This window comes from Drosophila arizonae, chromosome 3 (genome assembly GCF_054131065.1).
Source record: "Drosophila arizonae isolate 15081-1271.41 chromosome 3, UAZ_ARI_1.0, whole genome shotgun sequence".
NCBI classification, from domain to species: domain Eukaryota; kingdom Metazoa; phylum Arthropoda; class Insecta; order Diptera; family Drosophilidae; genus Drosophila; species Drosophila arizonae.
Window position 1 is genome coordinate 2,543,132 of NC_142923.1, and position 23,602 is coordinate 2,566,733.

The window sequence follows — 23,602 nt, forward strand, 5'->3', positions numbered from 1 at the left end:
CACAAAAAGGTGTTGAAAAGCGTATAATGGCCGCAACATGCTATTCAGTGCCAGTGCCAAGCAGTGTTGAGGACGATTTCTTCCACAAAAAAAAAAGAAATGGTGTGCTTGCTGATTGTGATTTCAATATAATAAATAATAAGAAAATACAAGTAATACAACAATACAAATTAAAACGATTTGATTACAACGAATAAGAAGAAAAGTGAAGGCCTTTTTTAACTACCGATTCCTACACGCTGTTAATTGTTTTAACTATAGTTTATATGTATATATTGTGTGCATGTGTGAATTCGATTGTGAGCGTGTGTGTGTAGAAGTGTGTGTTTGCCTGCGAGTTTCTCAGTTGATTCGCGAAATTGAGAATAGAAAGATGGTGCTCGCTAAATTGTAAGCGTGAAATAAGTGATATATAAATATACCAACAAAAAAAAATACACTCTTTTGGGCAACAAGAAATCTTCAATTAATTGTGGGCAACAACGCAAATTCAAAAGTGAGTATAGAAGAAAAACAACAACATAAAAAGGGCTGATGCCTAACGTATTCGCTTTTCAAATGCGTTTCGGGGGCGCTTGGCAACAAGCAAAAGCCGCTACACGCACACATACATCCATACGCAAGCATGTAATACTTGTCCGTGTGTGTGTAAAAGTGTAAAAATATGCATGTGTGCGTGTGTGTTGGTTTTAAGCAAACTAAAATATGATTTCGCCCTACCCCAATTTTGAATGTGTTTTCACTTATATTTTATTATTTTTTAGTGCATCCCTCGCCGCTGCATTATTCAACGATGAGGCCACAGGCGCCGGCGTCTATGGCAAGAGATTCAAAAAAGGATGAACTGCGCTCGGCTCCCTGGTATTGGGGCAGCATATCGCGCGAGCAGGCAAAAAACAAATTGTTTGGCCAACCGGATGGAAGTTTTCTAGTGCGCGATGCGCAAGCAAAGGTAGCTTATTAATACAAATATACATATTATTATATTAATAAAATATTAATATAAAATATAATTAATTATATTGCAGAAGGGCGAATATACGCTAACTTTGATGAAGGATGGCAACGAAAAGCTTATTAAAATTTGCCAAATCAATGACAATTATGGTTTTGTTGAGAAATTTCAATTCAGCTCTGTAGTTGAAATGATCAATCATTATATGACCAATTCACTGAAAATGTACAACAAAACGTTGGATATAACGCTCAGTAATCCAATCGTTTGTCCCTTCTACGAAGATTCACAGCCTCAAGGCGATTTACGCTTATTATGCGATGCATTTGTACGCTGCTCTCAATTGCTGCTGCAACAGGAGCAGGCGCTCGATCAAAAGAAGAAATCATTTAATGCCATACGCGAAGAGTTAGCCGAGAAGAAGTTGCATCAGAGCGTTTTTGGCAATGCGGAAAATATGTTTCGCAGTCAAATCGCATCGATAGAATCGTTTATGAATAAACCACCTGTAAATGCAACGGGCATTGGAACAGGCGCCGGTGGAGCAGGCGGCGCGCAATGTTCGCGGCAAGAGGTGGAACAGCATATGCGTGAAAATTTGCTAAGGATGAACACACACCTGAAGGTGATGCATGCAAAAATGGAACGTCTCAATCAGGAAATTAAGATGCGCAAAGAGGAGGAACAGTTGCTCGAACGTCAAATAAATGCCAGCAAGCCGGAGCTACAGGAATTGCAATTATGCAAGGACAAACACATTGAGTAAGTGCACATAGCTGACGTCATATACGTACAGATATATACATATAATATAATAATACCAACATCAGACAAATATTCATATACATATATCTATATCATACTACTGCGTCAGCGAAATAGACAAAATAAAAAGAAATAACTGCAGCTGAACGAGCCAAGCGGTTTAGTCAGTCGCTCAACCACTCGTTCACTACATGCTCAACAGTTATATATATATATATATATATATATATATATATATATATATATATATATATATATATATATATATATTTCCATATTATATTTGTCCAATGCATTTTATGCCAGACAAGGAATTTTAATGCCTCTGGGTTCTGGCTCATTTTTCACGCGGCTCGCTTGTTGGCCATTTTACTGCCTTCTTCTTCAGCTGTTTGGAGCTGCATTTGACTTTGAGTTTTGCCGTTTCCTTTGCCTTTGCCTTGCCTTGCCCTGCCATGCCCTGCCCCGCTTTGCCCTGCCGTTTTTGACCGATAATAATAGAAAATTTAACTTGGCGCTCGTCTGGTTTCGGCTTGCAAATTCGCCACGCTGACTGGGCTACGTGCTACCCGTATGCAATATATAATACGCTATATAGTATACATCGAGCATTTGTTATCGCCCCCAACCACTCCGTCCTGTTGCCCTGCCCCCTTTGGCTGGCAACCGCAAGAAATATTCGTCCATAATGCGAATGACAATGCTCGATAAGCTGCTTGCCCAAGCAATTGAGGCAGGTAACAAGACAATGAATGCATTGTCTAAATACGATATATATGATAAACGATAGACATCAATATTCAAAATAGAAGTGTACTCTGTAGAACTCTGATTTATGTTTATCCTAAGCTAGGGCAGGATTTACTTTTTGAAACAAAGACTTCTTTTATGTCTAACATTCTCTAAATTCGTTATGTGACAAATTGTATTCTATGGACGAATTCGATACATAAATATGTGAAAGTGAAATCCTTATTGAATAGCTTTAAGGCAGACTTCTCTGCTTTAGCTACGCACTCATCTTGAGAGGATTACGATTCGAAACAATTCTTGAATATTCCATAGAATATCTATCCATAAATAGTGTTGGGAATGCTGCTTAAGTTATATATATATATATATCTCTATATATACATATACTATCATATATTACCATTTTTGTACATATTTTATACCATTTGGTCAGAACATTTATTATATGGAATCATAGAAAATAGTGTTGGAATATGTTTGCTGTACTTCAATATCCCGAAACAAATATTAAAATAGAAAACATTTTCTATTTTTATCGTAAACATTCTTGATAGCAAGATTTAAGCATTTAACGCATAGTTTGTATATCTATATGAACAGGTAAATATTGGGACAATTATATAAATGTATATATAGTGCTCGTATTTGGCAGACTTTCTGGAGTTAAGCGTATTTCTATCCACGGATGTATGTAAATATATATAATAAAACATATATACAAATATATATGTTTTCTATATATATTCAATTCATATCAAATAATTCTGCAAAGCTTTCCGTTGAAAGTATTACAAAATTTCTAAGAAAAAACGTAAAGTGAATTAATGAGAGACAAAACAATTTTATATCGCTAAAGCAGTAATCTATAGTGAGGCTATCTATGTATATCAATTACATTTGAATGTCTGCTTAAAGCTCAGCTCTAGCTTAATCATAAGCTTTACCTTAAACTTATGTCATTCGTTGTGCTAATCAAAGTTTAGATTCGTCATCGATGGCAGTAATGATAATGCTTATTATGACGTTGATGATAATGATGATAACGGTAATTTGTGAAACCTTGAACCATATTAGAACTTTGACTCAACTCCACATATATATATATTTTAGCAACAGTTTGTCTACGCTTTTATCAACGCGTAGATTAAGTCTTTTTTTTTTTTTTTATTCTATTATTATTTTATTTCTTTTGTGTAGAACCAAAAATACCCACTAAGCTTACGTTTTATCAGTCTTACGACACATCTGTTCCTTATCTGCTTCGGAATTATATATTTACTGCTAAATGAAAAGAAAATCTTGCCGGGGGGTTTATAGATATATACAAGCATATATACAAATACAACCAGAAGAGTCAGCTTAGTCAACTGATCCCTAGATATTAATAGATTTCCCATATTTTTATATTAAACTCGTATTTATGTACATATTCCCAATCAGAAAAGAGAAACGACGTTAGCTAGTATTCAGACAATTCGATTGGCAAATTCCATCTAGGTATAGCTTATAGAAACATTAAATTAGGAATTAGTTACGTTCATGCCTTAAATGAAATCCATTAAATCGTATTATATTCTACAAGAACTTTTGAAACACTGCACAACAGTAACGCCATGTATGTGTGTATATATGCATATCGAATAGACCCTATGAGATGGGATTGTTCTATCAATAATAATATGGTCAGTTGACCTTTATAGCTTACACAATCTTCTAGAGGTTGGCAATACGAAATATCTCCTCACATATCAGACAAAAAAGTTAAAATTTCGACAAAAGTTAGATATATTATATCTTTTATGCCTCATTATAAAAGACCGTAAATCTTTTATTAAGGCAATGTCTCCCCATAAATACTTATATATAGATTTATCTTTATATATATGTAGATGTCTATCGTAAAGCCTCAAACAAACTTTACTTATTACCAAAGATAATAGATTTCTTTTTTTCTCTGTTCTGTGTGAAACTGAACATTATTTCCAGTACTACCTAAACATCTGTCTCTTATCTTATATAGACGAGTCTTACAAGCATTTCTTGAATGTATTTTTGTAGTCTAGTAACTAGGGTTCATATATCGCACTACTTATCTGAAGGAATAAAGCGGTTAGCAACTAAATATATGATTTCTCACTCTCTCTCTCTCTCTCTCCCTCTCTCTTTCTCTGAAGGCTTTTGTCATTGCTAATTGTTGCGGAAAGGCGGCTATAGTTCGTCTATAATTCGACTCTAAATACATATATATGTCCGTCTAGTTGTCTGTCTCTATTGGCTTGTTGCGCATTGTAGCAGATAAGACTATAACGTTATCTTCGGCTGACCAGCATTTTTTGTTTGCCAAATACTTAAAATGTTGTTGTTCTTTTTCGCTTTTTCCCCTAGCTTATATATGTACACACATATATATGTATGTACATATAAAATATATATTCGCAAACCTTTACTTTGTTTGATATCTCTATTTTGGTTTAGATTAGAAAGAAGCGAAATCTCTGAACTGGCATACATGCGAGTAAGCATGTAGTTTGCCTTGTTCTCTATACACTATGGTATACCGAAAGTATTATTCTACGAGGGGTACATATGTGCCCCACTCTCTCTTTCTTTTTCTGTCTCTCTGTGTCTCTGTCTCTCTGGAATTCGAAATTCTTCATTTCATTCGCGTCACAATTCCCTGTATAGAGGCGTAGGTCATACGTTGAGATGACAAACAGCAATTCGCTATCATCACATCACGCACTAAGACCAGATAAGAGACATTTGGGAAGGTCGTCGAACAGTTTGGGTGATCCTTTTAAAATAAAATTGTTCTGACATGTTTGTTCACTTTTAGAAATTCATTTAAATTTTATTTATAAAGTATTCTAAATTTATGAACAAACTTTTATTTTTAGTTTTTTTTTCTTTAAGCAATAAAGCAACAAAATATGAGAACTATATTCACTACAATTTTATTCGCCAAGTTTACTAGCACCGAAATATGAAAACCACAGGCAAAGACATAATGGCTGTTGCTATAGAAGAATTATCAGAAATTAGCCATATTTCCGCTAGAAAAGTGAATAATCTTACCTATGCTATGTATATATATGTATTTGTAGGAAATGTGATGAGAGTACGAATGTTTCATAATCAAAAATCGTATAAAAATTATTGCAAACCCGGATATGAAATTATAGATAACAGCTAAAATAGGAATAGATATATATGTATATAAATAATTTTATCATATGCTTATACTATCTGTATGTAGTATATAGTATGCTAAAATTGAATTTTCACATTAATATTGAAAAAAGAAATTATAAATAAAAATCTATTAGCTATCAATTAGCTAAGTGGATATTTAGACTAACAGTCCTTCGCAGTACTTAAATCTCCCTGTATACACTATCATTAATTAAGGAAAGCTGCTTATTTAATTGAATTGTGTGAATGAGCTATTTTATAAGGAGTATTGTTGCATAACATTGCAATGGTGACGGTTTCACAATCGATTAGCTGATTGATCAGGTGATTTACTTTCCACAGTAAGAAAGTTGAGTATGTGAAAATTTTAATTTGAACTTGTCTTTTTTTTGGAATTCCATTAGAAGTCCTTTGCGTGATATAAGATTTACATTATATTATATTATATATATTAAGAATCTCGGAAATTTTAGGATATTTACATGAAATTAGAAGAAATGGGATATACACTGTACCATTCCGTATGCTTAATTAAAATATTTGTAACTAGCTTAGAGGTAATACCCATTACCTATTTATATTGATTGTATATGGTCTGCATATGCACAAGGTATTTCATAATAAGACTAAATCTAAACGACGCACTCAATTTGTATTACTAATCATTAAGTCAATCGCGCACAACTTTCGCCAGTTATAGGTATATATATATATCATGTATATGAATATGTACACGATAAGACCAATGTCCATTAGGCAATAAGAGCTGGCTTTGTCTTATGTTTAATACAATTTAATTGTATGTATTATGGGTAGAGACCGATGACATCATACGAACAGTTTCTGATAAGAATCAATATAAATATTTATTATATTTGTATGCACAAAACTCAAATATAATATTCTTTCTTCTGGCAAATTGATTTATATCGAAGTAGACTGTTGGTCTCGTTGGTTAATTCGTTGCTAAAGATGATGTCGTTGTTTCAATATTACAGGCGCCTGAAAGGTTTTGGTCTAACCGACGACGATTTGAATGTTATATTGGAGAAGGGCTTCGACGAGCTGCAGCAGAACTATGAGAAGGCCTCGAATCAGCCGCATCGCAACGAGGCACTGTGGCTGATCAAGGAAGCCAAGCGACAGGATGCCGAGGAGATGCTCAGTGGAGCGCCCACGGGCACATTCCTGATACGAGCCCGAGACGCGGGCCACTATGCGCTATCCATAGTCTGCAAATCGGTTATACATCACTGTATTATCTATGAGACGGAGAGCGGGCTGGGCTTTGCGGCGCCCTACAACATCTATCCCACGCTAAAGAAGCTGGTCGAGCACTATGCCACCAACTCGCTGGAGGAGCACAATGACAAGCTGACCACTGTGTTGCGCATACCCGTGCGATATTGGTTGCAGAACAAGCAGCAGCTAATGGAGCAGCTGCAGGAGGAGCTGGAGCTGGAACAGGAGCAGGAGCGCTTGGCCCAAGAGGCGGCTCTGATGCCACCACCGCTGCCACCACAAGCGACGGCAAGCAGCGCACCAATACCCACAACCAGATCCAGGGAACATCGTGGCCATGATTCAATTGATGCAGCATTTAGTATTGAGACGGAAACACCGCCAGCTTCCATATCGCCATCAAATTTTAGTACATCGCAATAGGCAAACACGCACACAATCTCTCTCACACACACACTCCCACATACATGCCCACACATACGATCAATCTCCTCCTCACAGACATACACACCCACACTGTCCAGGCCAATGGCTAGGTAACTCTCATAGATATCCAGACCTGCAGCAACGCCCCTTCCCCCCAAATATGTATATCTCTCTTAACTATTATAATATTTAAAGAAAAAGTGTCGTTCACACTGTAAAGCGAAAAACAAGTAATTTGGTGATTCATGTTGATGTTCAAATATCTCTGTATATATATATATATACATATATGCTATATGCTATATATACGTATGTATATGTAACTATGTACGTATTTCTGTCAATGTTTTTGCATTTTGCTTGATTACAAGTGATAAAAGAAAAAGAAGTTAAAATGGTCAAGCCAATTGCTATGTGAGTTTTGTTGGTACGTAAGCCACAATCTATATACATATATATGAAACTTAAATTAAGAAGCTATAATTATATACATATGCATATTTATCAATATATATATATATATATTGGTTTTTAGCTCGCACGCTGCGCGTTATCGAGTCATAAATGCCAATTTGAACAGTTAAAAAATCATCTTAAAATACAAGTTCTTTGTAAATAAAAACACATATATACGATATGTATGTATATATATAGCTTCACTTTGAAAATTATTTGAATTGTTTTGAGCTGCATTTTGATAATACAGCTGGCAAAACGAAAACAATTCGACCACCAAATTATTTGTTGTTAAAAAGAGTCTTAAATGATTTTGAGTTAGTTTTTAAGTACAATTTACGAAGTACGTACGTTTATGCGCGATCAGTGATCAGCGGTCAAGCTGTAGTTCTATAACAATTTTTGTTTGTTTCTATTTTTTTTACAATATTAAGTTTAGTGTTTCTAAATACCTTAAAAGCAACAGCAATTACACACACACATACACACACAGCAACAGCAACAAAAGTGCAATTGGCAAAACGAAACAAAACAAGAAAGAAAAAAAAAAAAAGAAAAAGCAAAAATGAAATCTTTTACATTTGTTAAAAATTTATGCTCTATAAAAAAAGACAAAAAAAAAGCAAAAAAAATTATATATATACATACTTATATATATATATATATACATATGGAATCTGCTGCAATATGCAATAAACAAAAGAAGCTTCAGTTCAGTTAAGTTGATAAATTAAACCAATTATATATGCCCACCTGCTAAGAGGTTTTTTATATGCTATTCTACGAAAAGGCCTAACAAAAAACTAACATTTAATATTTGATAAGTTTTGTGCAATTTGTGTTTATTGAAAGAGCAACAAGAAAATAATAATATTAATAATTATGGAACAATGTATAAAGAGTATGCAAAGGGCAAACAGAATTCGCTAAAAAAAATTTCCCTTTTTATGCACCAACACACAAACAACAACAGCAACACTCAATGTTTTTTTTTTTTTATATAATTTCTGTAATGTTAATGTAAATCTTAATATAATATATATATATAAATATTTAACTTGTAATATCTATAATTTCACGTGTTTATACTTTATATATATCAACAAATTAGTTATATATATAAACATATTTTTTATTTTCTATTTGCTATGAGATTTCGTTGGATCTCGTACGTTTTGTAGTATTTTATAAGTTTTAAACATGTAGTGTGTAAAAAAGAAAAAAAAAAGAAATATGCGAAGAAACAACTAAAGTTGCAGATTTTTTGAGTTTTGTTAATGAATTTTTTTCAGCCATACTTCAATGAATGAGAAACAAAACAAAATTAAATATATATATGACGATCGATATATGATAACAAATTACAAATTTGTTATATTTTTTATATGAAATATATATATATATAATATATATATATAGTTAGATATGTGTGTATATGCTATATGTTGTAGTTCTTAAGCGCTAACCTGCCACAAATTGGTTCAAAAACAAAAAGTGTTTTTTTGTAGTAGATTTTAAAGAATTGAAAGAAAAACTGAGAAAAATGAAAAATATTTGTATCTATTTGTATTTTGTGTCTAAAAAGCAAACAACAAGAAAAACAATGTTCGTAAATAACAAAAAGAGAAAATAAAATGAAACAAGTAAAAGAAAAACAATATATATATAGATGTATATGCATATACATATACATATATATATATTGACGATGATGTTGAAGAAAACAAAAAGAAGAGTTGATTTTACTTTTGGTTGGGTTTCTGCTTTCAATGGAAGCGTTCGCCCCGAAAGCTTTTCTGCTGAGCTGGTTGAAACGCGACCCGAACTCAGGGAATACAGTGGAAATCACGCGGCTCACTCCACACAGCGAATGGCAAACGGTTTGGTTTGGCAGCAAACGGGCGCACGAGATCAGCTCATGATATGACGTGGTCCAACATCAAAAATATAATAATTATTATAAATCCAAAGGAATGTCCGTGATAAAACAATTCGGACGGCGTCAATTTCACTGCCTGCTGGTACCTTGGACTTGCGTAAGTTTATTTATATACAGAAAAGTAAAAAGGAATATGAGCTATTGTGCAATAAAGTTGTAATTTATCGTTTGATTTGATTACAATTTATATGGTTGCACATTTCATTAGAAGAAAGCCTTACATTTTGGTAATGTACGCAAATTTGTAATCAATTTAAGCGGTATTTAGTTTTTAGGACAATTACGTACTAAATTTCCCTGGTATGAGTGGACATTATAATCTTTTGAGGATATTTGCACAAAAATTTCCTAGCCCATACCCAAAATAATTTGAAGGTTTTATTTATAATTCCATTAGGTTGCAGTTTTCGATTCTTCATTCGCGTAGCTAATTAACATTCAATTTATTTTATGAAACAATTTAACCCAAGAACTTAACGAATTTTAGTCTTTAATGAAATAACATTAAGAGTCCTTGACATGCTATAAATATCACTAGTCTACAGTAAATTCAGTTGGTACCTTTTATTGTCCATTGATTATGCTTCTAGTGCCTATTTGTATCAACCAATTAACCACAAAATGCCTTAACTACAATTGTCATAAATTCCACTAATCCCACTAAATTCGCGCTGATGAAAAGTCAACAGTAATTAAATTTCCCCAATAAAACTCTGATATAAATATGTAGAACATAAAAATTTAATTCGAATAGCTTTTTGATTTATGCGATTTATGCATGTATACTGGTACACTAGCACTCATATATACACTTAATTTATTTTTACGCACATGTACATATATTTATTTACGTATACATATGAAATGAACATGTGCATATCTATAATTTTATACGCAGTAGTTGAGCTTTCCAAGTCTGATTGACATGAAAACTAGTACTTTCAAATAGGAAAAAATAATGTAAGCGCGTGTTAAATGAATTATTTTTATAAATATCTTATGACTAACAAACAAGAATTACAATGTCCAACATGTAAAATAAAAATATCGCGCTTAAAAGTATGCCACGAGTTAAATCCCGCTCAATAGCCAGGGCTGCACAGTCAAAGCAAGCAAGCAGCAAAAACAAATACAGCAAGCCAAACGTTTGCAGCAAACATAGAGTACACACATGCAAGCATGTATATATGCTTGTGGTTATTTATGAGCTTATACATATGCATGTGCTCATTGTTAAGCAAATAGTTGATATCACTTTGTTTGAATAAAATTGTATGCGCAATACACGAGGCGTTGGTTTGTTGTTGTTTAAATCCCAAGCGCCTTGCCGCCAACAACAAAATGCGTGCTGCGGCGAATGCTGAGGGGGCGAATTGCGCTAACTGCGCAGTTGTTTAAAAATCTATTTTTTGCCGGGCTGCTGGTAGCTTAAGCGTGTGTGTGTTTGTATATTTATGTATGTATGTATATATGTATGTATGCTTGTGTGTGCTTAAGTCTGTTGGCATAGACAGAATGTGGGTTATGAGCCTCTGACACGCGCATAGTTTGAGAGGGGCAGCTAAACTTGTTGTTCGTCTTCTTGTTATTGTATTTGTTTACAGTTTAAATAATAGGCGGCGCCTTCGCCAACATGTGCCGGCCGGCATTTGGTATTTCCAGCAGTTCAACAAACCCCAAATAATAAATTCACAAAAAATATCTCAAGGTGAATCGCTAGAATTCGCAACAAACATTTCTTATCATTGACGGAGTCGATTAATTGAAAATCCCTTCAAGGTTCAACAACTGATAAAATAATCAAAATCAATCGTTAAATTTTACAATATTATTTAATGTTTATTGCATTTGATTCTTAGCAACTAGAACTATAAATGTTTAGTCAATGTGACTTAAAAAATAACAACAAACAACTATGTATGTATATCTAGACAAACAGTTGAGTGGAAACTAAATATCAGTATTAATTAGTTGGTAAAGGTAGGGACTAAAGGTAGTTAACTAATAATGAGTTTTGGCAGTTGTTACTTGGAATAGGGTTAGTAGACTTCATTTACAAATCCAGTTGGAACTGTTCTTGTTCCTCAATTTTCAGTGATTGAGTTTTCTTGACCAGGTCGGTTGGCACGGGCACACACTTGCGGAAGGGAGTGCGAGGAGTGCCGCGCAACAGGCAGCTGGGGATGTTGCTGGGCGGAGTTTGACTCAGAGGAGAGCTACGCAGATTCTTCATGAAAGTACGTTCATAGATCAACTTAGTGCCTGCAAGAAAAAAAGACCAGAGTGAACTATTAGACGACATGCAAACGAGACTTGCATCAGACTCGTCCAGTACAAGTGATAAGGCTCATAGAAATTCTCATGAGTCACGGACGTGTGCGAGGGATCAGACTGAGGCTGATACTCTCTTATCACAATTCTTCAGCTGATTCAAAAAAGCCGAAATATTTCATCAACTTACCGCCAGGTGTAGTGGAGTAGAGGGTGCCACCGGGCGTAGATGAGTAGACCTCTGGCATCTGGATGGGATCTGATATGACGATCTTCTTGGTCTTTGGCATCGCCATGGGCTCCGCATGAGAAATGGCTTGACGAGCAGTAGGTGATGCAGACATCTTTATCTTATTGGTTTATAAACTTTTAGTTTGTAGTAATAACGGTTGTAAATCGTAATCGAACGATTTTTGTTTGTTTACACGAAATTACGTTGCAGCTTTCTAGCTGTTGCTATCCCTTTCTCCTACGTTCTTAGTTCGCTTTGCGATTCCAATTGACAGCAGACTTCGATGTGGGGTGCTATTTATACTGTGCGCTCTTCGCCTTTCAATCGTATCGCACGTAAACAAAGCAGAGAAACAGCGGCAAACACACGTTCCATTGAACGTCATTGCGCGAGCGCTCACCGCTCTCTCTTGCTACTTTTTCTACTCTCGCACGCTTACGCTCTCTCATTCTGGCTGTCCCGCTCTGCTTGCTCTTTCTGTTTAGCTGTGTTCTAGTTGCTCAAGCGTGCTAGCGCGTGTTGAATGAATTTAGTTAGAAATATTTTGTTGTTATTGCTTGTTTTGTACAACAAAAGTGCTTAGTTTTGTGGTCTGTTTTTCAAAGGACGTTTGAAAACATATCTTGATTAGGTGCTTAGGCTTCTCGCGAACAATCTTTATCTATGCGATACTTTGTTTACACATTCTTTGGTGTTTGCTGTTATTTTAGCCATTAGCCGTTGTTGTTGGTTTTTTGTTTACAATTTCTTGCATAATAATTTAAATGCTGTTCTTTTATTGGGCATTAATTAGGCTATTTAGCAAAGTGAATGAGGTTTGCTTAATTGTTTTACAGACAAACAAATTGCGAAAGCTGAAGTAATTAATTATTTTTATGCGATTATGAAGTTAGAGTAGGATGAGAAATTTCAGAATATCCAAAATGCATATGCAGTATATCTTGTTGGAAACAAAATTTTCGATTGAATGCGTTAAGAAAATTTTTTTTTAATATTTTTTTCTGTCTACAAAGATATACAATTTTGTAAAGTTATATCCTGTAATTATTTTTATACACCTGTATGTATTTATTATATATTATAGACCTCTTAAAGCATATTTTATAGTACAGATACCTCGAAAGTTCGCGAAGACGGATATGCTATGTATATAGTATGTACACATATCTAATTAGGTGCAAATATTTTATAGATCCTATAATTGAATTAACAAAATGTTTTAACAACTTTATAAACATCAAAGATAATATACATATACATATGTATGTACAAAGGTTCACTATAAACTATATACACATGTATGTACACTGATTGCCGTGATATATCTTCTATATTAATTTAGATTCTTAATACATATCAGATAAATTTAAGTTTCTAATAGATATCAGATAAGACATGTGGCGTGTTGCACGTGGCACGCACTACACGCCTGTCTACATGCATGTGCGACTGATCTTTGATGCTGATTTTGAATTCTCATATCTTTCAGAGTTTTATATTATTTTCACTACAAAATACTACTAAATAAACTGAATTGATTTCAGTCAGATATATGTCTACTCTGGAAGATATAAAGATCATATATATCGTCATTTGACATTTCCTCTAAACATGTTGTCATCGTCTGTTTTTATGCATTTTGGTCACATGTGACTGGATCCGAGAAACCGGCTATAAACTGCGCAGTAGTTTCTCTACATCTTATGCCGGCCGGTAATATCGAAAGAAAGTTCAACAAACCCCCAATAAAATGTGTTATATATATATACACATTTCAATTTTCAATATCTACGCAAATAGAGTTGAATATATGTTTATACGCATAGCGCTGGTATATTAACATCAAGGTGAAATAAGAAGTACTCAAGTGGCTTATAGATAACTTGATTAGTCAGCTTATGAGCCAAGTGCCTCAAGGTTTCTCCAACTGATAAAAGAAATATAAATCATTCTCTGATTTCAATAATTTAAAATGTTTATTTTTATATTGCTTAGTGACTACAGTTATTAAATATATTGCGTAAACAAATTCAATCAATATGACTGAGAATTAAACGAAGAACTTAGATATAAGTGATGAGAGCTAACACTATAGCAGATCATTGATCTAGTGAGGTAATACAAGCTAGGTGAGTGTGGATAACTGATAGAAATATGAATTTTGGCAGTTGCTGCTTGGAATCAGGTGGCTCCATATGGAGACGGTTTACAGCTCCAGTTGGAACTGTTCTTGTTCCTCAATTTTCAGCGATTGAGTTTTCTTGACCAGGTCGGTTGGCACGGGCACACACTTGCGGAAGGGAGTGCGAGGAGTGCCGCGCATCAGGCAGCTGGGGATGTTGCTGGGCGGAGTTTGACTCAGAGGAGAGCCACGCAGATTCTTCATGAAAGCACGTTCATAGATCAGCTTAGTGCCTGCAATACACAAAGTACAAAGTGAGCCATTATGCGACATTCAAACGAGACTTGCATCAGACAGGCGATAAGACAGCAGCACGAGCTCACAGAAGTTCCCATGAGTCACGGACATGTGCGAGTGATCGGACAGAGGGTGATACTCTCTTATCAAAATTCTTCAGCTGATTCACAAAAACCGAAATATTTCATCAACTTACCACCAGGTGTAGTGGAGTAGAGGGTGCCACCGGGCGTAGATGAGTAGACCTCTGGCATCTGGATGGGATCTGATATGATGACCTTCTTGGTCTTTGCCATGGCCATGGGCAGCGCATGAGAAATGGCTTGACGAGCAGTAGGTGATGCAGACATTTTTTTTATTGTTTAAAAACTTTCCGTTATTTTATAACAGTTGCACTTGTAAATCGTAATCGAACGACTTTTGTTTGTTTACACGAAATTGCGTTGTAGCTTTACAGCTATTACTAGCTTCGTCTATCACTCTGCTCCGTACTACGTATCTGGTTCGCTTTGCGAGTCCAATTGACACCAAACAGCAATGGGCGCTGTATTTATACTGCTTGCGCTTCCTCTTTCCACACAGCTAGCGCGCAAACAAAACAAACTCACACACTCGCACACGCTTACACATATACACAGTGCACGTTGTGCGCTCTCTCTCTGCTTCTGCTCTCTTCTCGCACTCTCACTACGGGAACGGGATAGCCGTCTGCTGATATTTGCTTCTGCTTCTGCTTTTGTTGTTTTTTGCCCGTTTTGTTTTCTACAAAATTTCTGCGTAGTACAAATCGCATGTGGTTGTTGTTATTCTTTTGCATATACCGTTCAGTTGTTATTGTTTTGTTTTTTTTTGTTTAATTCTATATCTTGGCAATTCAGACCAGACTTTTCGATTCGGTTAAGCAGCCTTGATCGAACGGAGGTGTGCTGACCGGTTCTAATCTGTTTATCATTGCTGTTTGTTTATGAGTATTTATTGGTCAAGAGTTATGTATGACTGTAGAAATGTGGAGATACGCATAAATAAGAAAAAACTCGTCTTTAAAATAGTCAATATCGATATCGGCGCCATGACTCACGTTAAAAAAGAGAATGAAAATGCATACGTAACTGCTTTGCATAAAGAAACGTTGCCGGTATAATTGGCTGACGTATTAAAGGTAATATAACAATTAAATTCAGAGGCACGAGCCGGCGAAAAACGACATTAACAACAACAACAGTTTGCGGGGGCGCCATTGACGACATTTTTAGACAGAAGCATGTAAATATTGTGCCAATGAATTCGACGTAGTTTGCCATTTTGGCCATTAGCCATAGGTAGGGAGAGATCATGTAATGGCCCCACGTGTAGGGCCTCGGCTATTAATGTGGGCCACATTCGCCTCCCACGATCATGCACAAGGTTAATGCTTAATCCACGTGCTCTTATTTATGTTCTCATCGGACATATCTGTGGCAAAGCACGCACTCACTTTCCCAGATGACCTCGTTCTAAACATAGCTGAGGAAAATTTTGAATATCTATTTTTTCCCCCCGATTTCTGCACCTGTGCAATTAACCTCATTCGTTGCTCTTTACGGGGCAGTTCTATCCAACCATATCTATGCCTGAAAGTTGACCCCCAAAAAATTCAGGCGATAAACGCATTACATAGAATGAGAACGACAAAACTTGCCGTGTCATTCCGCACGTAGACCCCAGCATAGCTGACAAAAAACGCCTTACGTGCGGGTGTGGGCCTACGACAGATTATCGTGGCCTCTCTTTCTCTCCAATGTAAGATTATCGTGTACTCTCCCTTTTACTTATTGCGAGCATAAGTCGTTCTCTCTTGCGCCTTATCAACCCTTGTGGCTCAACGAGTTTTTCGAGTTTCTCAGTTTGTTTGTACCTGCGCAGTAGCTGAGAAAAATTGCGTCGTGCGTCGCGCCCACAGGTAGGATGCGCTTAGGCTAACCCCTCGTAGCCACGCCATAGACATACGAAATGTGTTTGTTTTGTTGTCGCCAAATTTCAGTATGGCTGATGAAATTGCACGATGTCATTTCAGCAGCTCTCTTAAGTACAATCTAGACAAACAGCCAAATATATACATATATATTAGTATATATTCGTACATATATATTTATACATATGTGTACAGAATTAACATCTTAATTTAGCTATTTCTATTCAATGATAGTTTCTCATGAATGAAGCGCGTTCTCGCTCTCGCCTTAGCCTAGGGTCGAGTGCGTTTGAGAGGCATCTGAGCAGCAACAAGTGTGGGGTATGATAGAATTTCATTTACCCTATGTTAAGTAGCTTTTGGCGTGATTTACTCAATAATACCCAATAATAACAATTATTATTTATGATATGTGCTTTTCCTTAAGGTTATTTTTGTAGACATTTTCTTTTCGCGTTAATTTCTTATTTATTTTCTGATTCCAGTTACTCTATCATTCAGACTGCACTTCAACTTATCAATTTAGATGAAATTTAACATTTATGTTTGTGTGTCTGGTCTATTCATTCCAGTCACATTTGTCATAATGGTATTTTTTCAGCCGAAACTCTGATAAGAATTGTAAACAACAAATATGAATATGAATCTATATTAGACTATTGTCAGATAATATTTATAAAGTAAATGACTTTTTCATATTTTTTGCTAACAATTTGAAAATGCTTTGGGATTGAAAATCATATTAAATTATTATTATTTTTGTTGTTGCATATTTCAAAATATTTTATGTCACGAAAAAATTGTTTAGGAAAATAAGAATAAGCGAACAAGTAAATTGAAAATATGGATTAGGTCATAAAAATGGCTTTAACTATGCTTCAATTATAGGGTATATGAAAACTGCTGTTTCTCTGCTCTCTACCAACGTCGATGACCCAGAAAAATAAATGTGCTTACATACATACATATTTATATGTACAGACATATATGCATATTCATGCGATATAAATATACAAACGTCTAGAAACCAGAAAAAACATCTGCATTTGCTTATATGTATTTTGAACGTGTATTTAATTTTGAAAACAACAAACCGAATCAGTTGACTTTGTTTATGCGAAGTAAGAAAAACAAAGGCAGAAATAAAACCAAATAGGAAAAATATCGTAAACAAGAGTCCCGAAAAATATACACAATTCAATAGGCCTATAAATCAGTTCTGGTTATCAACCGAGCTTTCGAATTTCGGCGCCAAGTGAAACATCTAATCGAGGCTTAACGCCGCATTCAGACTGCATGGCACGTTTTTTTTTCTTCTCTTCTTTCCAAATTGCGCCAATTTAATTGAAAATAATCTGCGCAATGACGAGCTCAAAATTTCAGATGCAGTTCAATAGCCCAAAGTTGAGATAACTCAAAACTGATGATCTATTTTTTAAATGAATTGTTATAAAAGAATTTAAAGTGCATTGAAATGACAAATTCAAACTTTGGGGTCGAGCAAAAGCCGCTTCTTAATGTTCGCTTACATTTAAAATTCAATACCGATTTTTTATAGTACATATGAATATATAGTCTATATAGATATTTGAAGGAACAAAAGTAGATAAATAAAACTGTGATATAGTTTATGTTTCCTGATTTGCCATACTTTTCTTGCGATACTTTTAAACAGACTTCGTATGCAAATATGTACATATGTATAATCTTTATATTTGAATCTGAGGGAGAGAGTTCAATTTAAAATGCTCTAGATTCAATAGTGTGAATATTAAAAATTCGTAATAATTCTAGATTAACCACGCCCCAAGTGAGTGTAGCATTATATATATGTTGATCTTAAATATTAATCTTTATATTAATCTCAAATTCAATTCACATCCAGTTTGACGAAAGGCAGACAACCCTTGCACACCTGCCCAGTATACCGAATATAAAAAATTATACGAATATAAAAAATTAAATAAAACTATATTCTTTATTTTTCTATCTCAGTTTCATCTTTGCATAAATCAATAATGCATTCGAAAATTTGTAAAAACAAAAGCAAAAGTAAAATGCTACAGAAACTATGGAAATTTTCGCATCTCGATGTTGAAACCTTCGACACGATCAATGAACTTTTTCTGTTTTTCTCTTTTCTTGTTTTTTCTCTTTTTCTTATACTTTTAAAAAATTCTTTTTTTTTTTTTCAGTCGAGTTTCATGAACTTATTGGATGAACTGTTTTATTGCCTTCCTAGAATCGATGACGATGTCTGACAAAAAAGTAAATAATAATAGTAATTCTTTTTCTTTATTGTTTAAGCTTCCTTTACGTTCTTTATAATATTCATTTAGAAACATATTCATTAATGAAAGTTTAATGAAAAGAATTATAATTGTTGCTCCATTTCCTGTTTAAACTAAAGTGAATTACGAATGTATAAAATGTTGAAAATTTTGGGTTTTGTTGGGCTGTATGTATTCAAATATATGGTAAAAAATGTATTTTCCTACATCTGATGCGATGCTGTTATTCACACAAGCAATACGCCCTATTGACTCATTTGCATTCTACTTACTTGTATTTCATATTTGTGACACTAGACCTATACCTTAATTAATCAGCTAGCAGATCTTACATTAATCACATTACCATTTGTATTTCAATTGTGCAACAAGTAATCACCTTATCGCATATTGTTTGTGCGAGTCTAAACCAGGCAGCAGTACTTCAACACTTTACATAAGATTCTTAACTGAATGTTAGCTGTTCCTAAATGATAAATGCATTGTTTTTAATTACGTCGTAGTATTAAGAAATATTTGTGTTTGACATGAATTCGATTTTCTCTTTCGATCGGTTCATTTGTAAGAAGATAAGATATAAAGATGAAATATGTATGTGTAGCAAAATATTCATTGTTACGAATGAAGAGGAAAGAGAATCGAGCTCAAAAAAGAGTGGCAAATAATTTGATTAATTTCTAACTGATCATGTAATGCATTAAATACATAAATTGCATTTAACGCTCTGAAATGCTATTTTTGTCTAATAAAATGTATTCAAAATAAGCAAAGCGGGTTGCTGCTAGCGCCATCTAGTGCTATAAACGAACAATGTAGCGATTCTATCGATAACACAGCGGAGCATAGCATACACATCGATCGCATAATCGGTAGGTAATTTTTTTTGGCGGGAGGTGTGCACACTCTTTTGCTTTGCGCTGGGATTTGTAAAAATTTCATTTAAATAAAATATTTTAAAAGAAATAAGTAATGGATCTTAACGATGCCGTGTTAACATGCGCGGTGAACATACACTGGACCAATGCGGTGGGCATAACGGGCCGTAAGCTGGCCTACCGCACAGCGACGTTGCGTCTGGTGCGCAACGATTTGCGCGAAATGTTTGTTGAAGTGACGCCCGAGAAGCTGAAGCCGCTCAAGTTTAAGCTAAAGGACATAATGGTGCACAAGAAGTTCATGGCCGAGGGCAAGGCGACGTTCAACTTCAAGGCGGAAAAGTGTGCTATTTATCTGTCGAATGCGCCTCCCGGCACCTTGATGCTCTTCCTGCGCACGATTTTCATCAAAATGAACGGCGAGACGACGCCACAGGACGACGCAGCCATGCAAAAGAAGCTGCGCGAGCATATGCTGAGCTCACGGCCCAGCACCTTTGAGGAGATCTCCCCAGTGACCACAGCCGAAATGGTTTTGGCGCGCAAAAAAGCGGGGCTTATAACGCGTGGCAGCACGACGACGCCCTCGCCCCAGGCCACCAAGAAGCGACGCTACGACGAGCTGAAGGAGGACAAGAGTGGTGTGCCAGCTGCCAAAAAGCTGTATCAGCCCTCACCTCTGGCCAACAACACGGAGTCGGAGGATTCGCTACGTCTCAGCGCCGAGCAAATGGAAGTGCTGCGCGCTTGCACCTCGGGCAAGAACGTTTTCTTCACTGGCTCAGCGGGCACGGGAAAAAGTTTTCTGCTGCGCAAGATCATCTCGGCGCTACCGCCAGACGGCACCGTGGCCACGGCCTCGACAGGCGTGGCCGCCTGCCTCATAGGTGGCACCACGCTGCACGCCTTTGCCGGCATAGCTGGCGGCGATGGCACCTTGCAACGCTGCATTGAGTTGGCGTCTCGATCTGCAGCAGCGCAAACCTGGCGCAAATGCAAGCGACTGATCATAGACGAAATCTCCATGGTGGATGGACAGTACTTCGATGTGAGTTATGTTAAATATATGTAACTAATTGTACTTTATACATGCAGAGCACATTTTTTGCAATTCAATTTTGCATTCATTTCTGGCGCTCTCTACAAACAACGGGACCTGCTACCTGCGTGATCGACTGGGATGGCAGCTTCGCCCTAATTTTCGCCTGCTCTCAATTGCTCTCGCAAATATGTACATGCATGCTATTAAGGCACATTTTTCTTGTCGACTTTCTATTGCTCTCGCTAATATGCACGTGTGTATGTCATGTTGATATTGCTTTCGAGAGAGCGATGCATAGGAAAATAGTTAAGATTGTATGTGTGCTGTATGCACGGAGGTATAACAGAGAGCGTGTCCCATGCCCACAAAATCACAAAATCTGTATTGTAAAGACTAAGAAGTAAGAGGGAGATTCTTTAATTTCTACATATATAATATTTATTGCTTTCGATTTTATATACACTCGTGTATTGAGGTCATGCTGCTGTTTAGTTCTACATATGTATTTCTCTATGTTTTAGGTGGGGTTTGATCACAATTTTAACTTAATATATATCGGAATCATTAATTCTTGCAGAAAATCGAGGCTGTTGCTCGTCATGTGCGCCGCAACGAGCGACCCTTTGGTGGCATTCAGCTCATACTTTGTGGAGACTTCTTGCAGCTGCCACCTGTAATCAAAGGGGAGACAGGTGTGCAACGCTTCTGCTTCCAGTCGAGCGCCTGGGAGAGCTGCATTCAATGCGTCTACGAGCTGAAGCAAGTGCATCGTCAATCGGATCCGGAGTTTGTGCAAATACTCAATCATCTGCGCATTGGACATGTGAATGAGAGCATCTCGGCGAGATTGGTGTCCACGTCCAAGCAGAAGATCGAAGGCAATGGGATTTTGGCCACACAGCTCTGCTCACACACGAACGATGCGAACTCCATAAATGAATCGAAGCTGGAGAACTTGACCGGGGAAAAAGTGCTCTTCCGTGCAGAGGATTCGGATGCATATATGAGCAAGCAACTGGATCAGCAGGTGCAGGCGCCGGCTCAGCTCTATCTGAAAGTCAACGCTCAGGTCATGCTGCTCAAGAATATAAACATAGCCAATGGCTTGGTGAACGGCGCACGCGGCGTCGTTGTACGCATTGAGAAGGGTTTGCCCGTGGTGCGCTTTAAGAACAATCAGGAGTACATATGCCGGCAGGAGAAGTGGGTCATTAAGACAGCGACAGGTGGATTAGTGACACGTCGCCAAATACCGCTGAAGCTCGCTTGGGCCTTCTCCATACACAAAAGTCAAGGATTGACGCTTGATTGTGTGGAGATGTCACTGTCCAAGGTCTTTGAAGCTGGCCAGGCTTATGTAGCACTATCCAGAGCTAAATCGTTGCAGTCTGTGCGAATTCTGGACTTTGATGCCAAGCAGGTGTGGGCCAATCCGCAGGTGTTGCAGTTCTACAAGAACTTCCGCAGGCGCCTGATCGACACCAATATGATACCGCTTGGACCCAGGAACAAGGATAAAAAACCTGGCGAAAGGGAAGCAAACAGCGCTTTGGTCAAGCTCAAGAAGAGCTTAATGAACAAGCCACTCGTCTCAATTAGCTAACTTAAGTTACGAATTAATCTAGTTAAAACAATTTTATTGAGCGCAAGGGTTTCGATTTTGAGGGAGCTAAAGGCTAAAGGCTTCCTCAAGATCCGAATCCTTGCTATATGTTTAACTTATTTATGAGGTTGGTCTGAAAATGATGCGACCTTAACATAAATAGCAAGATTGATAGTTAATTAATCATTTCTTATGCAAAGAGCCAGCATTGTTTCAGCCTACTCTCGTATGATACTGCCACAGCTCTTAAGACTTAAACCTTGACTATATTTTTTTAAGACAATCCAATCCTTACTTTAGCTATAAGTACCATTTCATTTCATAACGCTGTAATTAATCTTAACATATCCAAGAACGTTTATTGAACATTTTGGAATGTTTAAGATTGAATAATATTGAGACTGTAATCAAGAAGCGGTAAAATTGCTATCTAGAATTAATGCTAACCAGATAACGAAAGTTCTAGATGTCTAAAAAATTGTGCATGTTTAATTTAAGTTGTCCTGACTAGCAAATATCTTTTACTATATCTATACAACAATATATATCTAAATAGAACAATACGAATATATTTCGAATATAAGCTCTATAAACGGCGATCGCATAACTTAACTATATAAACTAAGAAGAACAAAGAAAGAATTGTACGGGAATATATTATTAATTTCGTTCTATGCCACGATGAATTTTCTAAATTCCGTCCTTAAATTTCCACTCGTTCGTGTGAGGGACCTAAATGACCTTTTATGAAGGTCAAAGGAAATTGATATATATTCTATACATATTCTTGTAAAATATTTGTGAAATTTTAATTTATTTAAAATATAAATTATATAGAACAAAAACAAATAAACTTTGATGGCAATAAACAACAAATTTTTATAAAGCTTAAAAACTGGTTTGATTTCTATCAGGAGAAAAAACTTCTCATATGTGTCATATAACTAGGCTGAGTCTGCTGTTGAAATTACAAGAAAAAATATTTTTCTCAAATTTTGCTTTGGCCGCTGCAAGATTTTTATAAAAATTTCAGCTGAAGTACTAGGCGAACAGAATTCGCAGAAGGCAACTGCAAATTTTGCTATGAAAAATTGCATTGCATGCAACAAGGGGCAAATATTCGCAAGCTCGAATTTTTGTAGCATAGTTTTAGTTGCCGGCGAAATTGCGAGCGCATAATATTCCATTGC

At 36.1% G+C, this 23,602-nt stretch overlaps 4 protein-coding genes across 4 annotated transcripts; 2 read left to right on the forward strand and 2 right to left on the reverse strand.

The window, feature by feature from the left end:
• The first annotated feature begins 20 nt into the window (after positions 1-20).
• On the forward strand, positions 21-8,384 carry Pi3K21B (phosphatidylinositol 3-kinase regulatory subunit alpha). Its single transcript, XM_089463933.1, has 4 exons — positions 21-496; positions 765-952; positions 1,029-1,717; positions 6,664-8,384. Coding segments are annotated over exons 1-4 (1,545 nt in total). The 5' UTR covers positions 21-495; the 3' UTR covers positions 7,331-8,384.
• A 149-nt stretch (positions 8,385-8,533) lies between these two features.
• Positions 8,534-23,307, forward strand: Pif1 (Pif1 DNA helicase). Its single transcript, XM_089463931.1, has 3 exons — positions 8,534-9,825; positions 18,797-20,815; positions 21,387-23,307. Exons 2-3 carry the CDS (start codon positions 19,862-19,864, stop codon positions 22,410-22,412), a joined length of 1,980 nt encoding a protein of 659 aa, XP_089320057.1. The 5' UTR covers positions 8,534-9,825; positions 18,797-19,861; the 3' UTR covers positions 22,413-23,307.
• On the reverse strand, positions 11,542-12,514 carry LOC108609766 (eukaryotic translation initiation factor 4E-binding protein-like). Its single transcript, XM_018001512.2, has 2 exons — positions 12,190-12,514; positions 11,542-11,990 (listed from the first exon to the last, which is right to left on the reverse strand). Exons 1-2 carry the CDS (start codon positions 12,341-12,343, stop codon positions 11,782-11,784), a joined length of 363 nt encoding a protein of 120 aa, XP_017857001.1. The 5' UTR covers positions 12,344-12,514; the 3' UTR covers positions 11,542-11,781.
• Positions 14,181-15,183, reverse strand: LOC108609765 (eukaryotic translation initiation factor 4E-binding protein). Its single transcript, XM_018001511.2, has 2 exons — positions 14,847-15,183; positions 14,181-14,646 (listed from the first exon to the last, which is right to left on the reverse strand). Exons 1-2 carry the CDS (start codon positions 14,998-15,000, stop codon positions 14,438-14,440), a joined length of 363 nt encoding a protein of 120 aa, XP_017857000.1. The 5' UTR covers positions 15,001-15,183; the 3' UTR covers positions 14,181-14,437.
• Positions 23,308-23,602: the final 295 nt, after the last annotated feature.